General features: G+C 66.4%; 1 protein-coding gene across 1 annotated transcript in view; it reads right to left on the bottom strand.

The window, feature by feature from the left end:
• The window catches only part of ASPG (asparaginase), a 26818-nt gene that overhangs the window by 5172 nt on the left and 17804 nt on the right, over positions 1–3842 (bottom strand). Inside the window, 6 exon segments of the mRNA XM_037730255.1 lie at positions 352–515; positions 802–897; positions 2165–2287; positions 2839–2952; positions 3073–3255; positions 3441–3686. Coding sequence (XP_037586183.1) covers positions 352–515; positions 802–897; positions 2165–2287; positions 2839–2952; positions 3073–3255; positions 3441–3686 — 926 coding nt within the window.

Below are 3842 nucleotides of genomic sequence, written 5' to 3'. Positions count from 1 at the left end.
CCCCCACATCCACAGGCGCACGGGGATGACTCGGGGAGCACCCGGGCACCCCCACATCCACAGGCGCACGGGGATGACTCGGGGAGCACCCGGACACCCCCCACATCCACAGGCGCACGGGGATGACTCGGGGAGCACCTGGGCACCCCCTGGCTTCGTCCATACCACTGTTACTTTCTGAAAACTCTCGGTGGGGTCTCACTGGGCCCTGGGCTGGGTGGGCGGCCTTTAGGAAGCAGGCGTCCTCAGCATCTCCCAGCCCAGCCCCAGGAGGCTGTGTGAACACAGGAACTCTTGGCCTCTTTGTGCCCACCTGCCGGAGGCAGCTTTGTGGGGCCCTGGCCCCAATACCTGCCCCGAACAGCCAGCAGCATCGGGCTGAGGCCATCCGTGTCCCGGGCGTTCACATCCACACCTCCCTGCAGCAGTATGGCGACGGCCTCTGTGCGCCCTCCCCGGGCAGCCGCATGCAGTGGGGTTTGGCCATTAAAGTCCACCAGGCTCAGGTCACTGCCCTGGGATGACACGAGGACATGTGACCCCTGAGCGAGGGCCGGGCAGGGCCAGGTAGGCCATGGGGAGGGTGGGGTCCCTCTGAGGATGGGGCCCAGCACAGCCCCCATGCCCACCCTCAAAGCCGCAGTGAGACCCCACCAGCTGGCAGGACGGCCCCACTGCCCAGTCTGGCAGACGAGGGCTTAGTGTGGTCAGTGGGTGGATGAGAGGCCTTCCTGCCTGCAGGGGTCCAGAGCTCCCGGGCCAGGCATGGCTGGGGCTGGGCCCCGGGTGGGGGAGGCTCACCAGCTCCCCCAGTGCCTGCAGCACCTCCAGGTCACCGGCTCGGGCGGCAGCACAGGCCAGGCTGGGTATCAGGGCGCTCCGCAGGGCATCCGCCTCCTGGGTGGGGAAAGCGGCACCCTGGAACACACACCTCCCTCTGGCGTCCAGCGGAGCCGGCGGTCCCTGGTGCTGTGTGACCCCTGCCAGCCAGCACACAGGGGGCCGAGGAGCCCAGGGTGTGGGTAAGAAGGAACCTGAGCTGCCACGTTGGAAGGCCTGGGCTTGAGCCTCACTACCCTGCCCCACCCAGGCCCACCTAGGACCCCTGCCTCGGGAGCCAAGGCCAGGCCATGAGGCCACCATCCGGCCCTGTCCTCACCAGGTATGTGGCCAGGGCCTGCCACTCACCCTCCAAGACTCACCCACCTGTCCCCACCACTGTTGGAACAGAATCGTAAGTTACCTGCGTGAGGGGAGCTTGAGAAGGAGAGCCAGGCCCCTCCCCTGGAAGAAAGGCCCTGCTCCGACAGCTGCACCTTCCCAGAAGAACCACCTGCCCCCAGCACCTGGCATCCAGGAGCTCCCCAAGATGCCAGAAGGCTGGGGTCCTGGCAGAGGCCCCACAGGTGCCACCATGCCCAGCAGGCATGGCATGGCCTGGTGACCGGGCTGCCGCCTCTGGCCTGCCTCCATTGAGCATTCAGGATTCATGCAGCCACCCTAACCACCCCACACACACCAGCCCCTTCCATCTGCCCATCACCCACCCCAGCAGTGGCAGCAAATGGCTCACAAGACAGGACGATCCCTGCATGGGGGAAATTGAGGCCCTGAGGTGGGGAGCAAGGCTGTCTGGCCCGCCGGGCCCCATGTCAGGCCTGGATGCTTCACCCAGTAGCCAAGGGGGCATTTGTAGGGTGCATGGAGGCCCCATTCCCTTCAGACCCCAGGCCTTGAAAACACCCCTTCCTAGGACTAGGTACCCCAGTTGTGCAGAGGACATGCTCAAATGCTGGCCCTCATCTCTGGGTTCAGGTGGGGACCTGGAACCCCTGAAGCTCAGAGCCTGAAAGAGCTCAGAGGAAGTACCCACCATCCCCGACACCCACCCGTCTCCCGGACAGGCAGCTCCCTAGGCAGCCCCACACTAAGGCAGTGCTGCCAGTCAGAAGGCAGCAGCCTGCCAAGCCCTGGCCCCCGGGTCCCTGCTGCCTGCCCACTGCCTGGTCCTTCCTGCATGCTACCCCATGGACCCTGCAATGCCTCCTCCTGGGCCCCAGAACCCGGGTGTGCCTGTCTGTTTGGGCTGCCTGGTGCGTCCCACGGGGACCAAGAGGGTGTACAGCCCCCAGCTGCCACTCAGGCCCACATGCCACACCATTACCTGGCCACCACTCAGACTGAGGAGCCAGGAGACCCCACAGCCCAGCGTGGTGCCCTGCAGTGAGGGCCAGCGCTCCTCCGCCGAGGGTGGTGTCATCTCCCCACGAAGGTCTTTGGCCAGCAGCTGGGGAAGAGAACAGAGGCGAAGTGGCTCCGTGAGGGCCGGATGAGCAGCCCAGAATATCCTGGAGGGCCAGGCTCCCGGGGTACAGGTGGGGGTGCCCTCGGCCTGAGCCTCGGCCATGTGTGCTCCATCCCTCGGGCCCCCTCACAGGGCCAGACCCACTCCCCAGCCCTACAAGTTCAGGGGCTCCAGGGGCCCCAAAGGCCTCTGCCCAGCCCCAGGGGCTGGCAGCCCAAGGGTCTGGGGCCAGCTGGGTCTGAGCCCTACCCTCCAGGAAGAGTGGAGGCAGGGGGGCTTTCCTGGTGACAGTTTGGGGAGCCTCAGTTCTCAGCGCAGGCTGAGAAGGCACCAGGACAGATGGAGCCTGGGCTGGGGGTCGAGTGAGGGCTGGGGGGTGCCTGGGCCCGGATGGGGCCACATCCCTCCCTTCCCAAACAGGGCACACCCTGGGCCGGCCCATCTCTTCCTGTGTCACCCCAGGCATGCCCCTGGGAGCCAGCTGACACACGTGTGCACACCGAGAGGACCCCACAGCTCGAGGACGCCCGCACCTCCTTCCTGTCATCCAGGCTCAGTCCCGGCTGGCCCAGCACATACGACAGCTTGGCCAGGGCAGCCTCTGACGTCATGTCGAAGCCTGAGATGACGCCAGCCCCCACCATGGCCTGCAAGGAGGGGGCATGTGGGCAGGAAGGGCACTCACCCCGGCCCGCAGCCTGTGGCGGGTGGGTCAGAGCCCGCCCTGCCATCCCCTTCCCTGCTAGGCCCTGCTCTCCCGGTCCTACCATGCCCGCGGCATAGTCCACGGTCACAGTCCCTTGGAGGCAGTGGGTACAATTGACAATGACCAGGCCGCGCCCGGTCGCCACCCTCAGCTCCTGAAGCAGGTCGGGCTTGCTGGGTCCGTTCCCTGAGCCGAAGGTCTCCATGACGACGCCCTTCATGGGAGGCTGCAGGAACGCCCGAACCTGTGGGGCGGTGGGGGCTGGATGGTGAGGGACTCTGCCCTGGGCACCACCGATGCCTGCCCTGTGCCCTCCCAAGGAGAGGGACCCCAAGCCAGAAGCAGCCAATGCCCACTCTGCTCCCAGGAAAATGGGGCTCCCAGCAGGCAGGCATGGCTGCTGCCATCTAGAGGGGCTGCTCCCCCCACATTCTCCCAAAGGGCTGCCCTATCTGTGCGGACGAAGGCCTTCTGTGGCAGAACACCGCGGAAACATCTGAGAGGTGGGAGAGGAGCTGAGAAGGCCACCAGAGGCCCCAGTGCTAACACCCCTGCCCAGCACAGCAGCGGGGCCGAGCCAGCTGGAATCTGGGGGAGGAGCTGCCACCAGGCCTGCATGGAGGACCCGTTGGTCCGGCTATGAGCCGCATACCAGCCCTGCCCGCTCCCTGAAGGCTGGAAAGCACCGAGCACAGGAGACAGGGGACAAGGGACGGGGATGGGGAACAGGGGACAAGGGACAGGGCCTTGGGCCAGTGGGCCACACTGTGGACATCTCAGGTCCATGTGGGGTCTGCCCTGGCTGGTGAGGGCCCCAGGGAGCCTGGGAGC

Source organism: Cebus imitator, unplaced genomic scaffold, assembly GCF_001604975.1.
Source record: "Cebus imitator isolate Cc_AM_T3 unplaced genomic scaffold, Cebus_imitator-1.0 Scaffold338, whole genome shotgun sequence".
In the NCBI taxonomy this organism is placed as follows: Eukaryota; Metazoa; Chordata; class Mammalia; order Primates; family Cebidae; genus Cebus; species Cebus imitator.
Note: the sequence above shows the minus strand (reverse complement) of the source record. Positions and strands in the feature narration are given on the sequence as shown.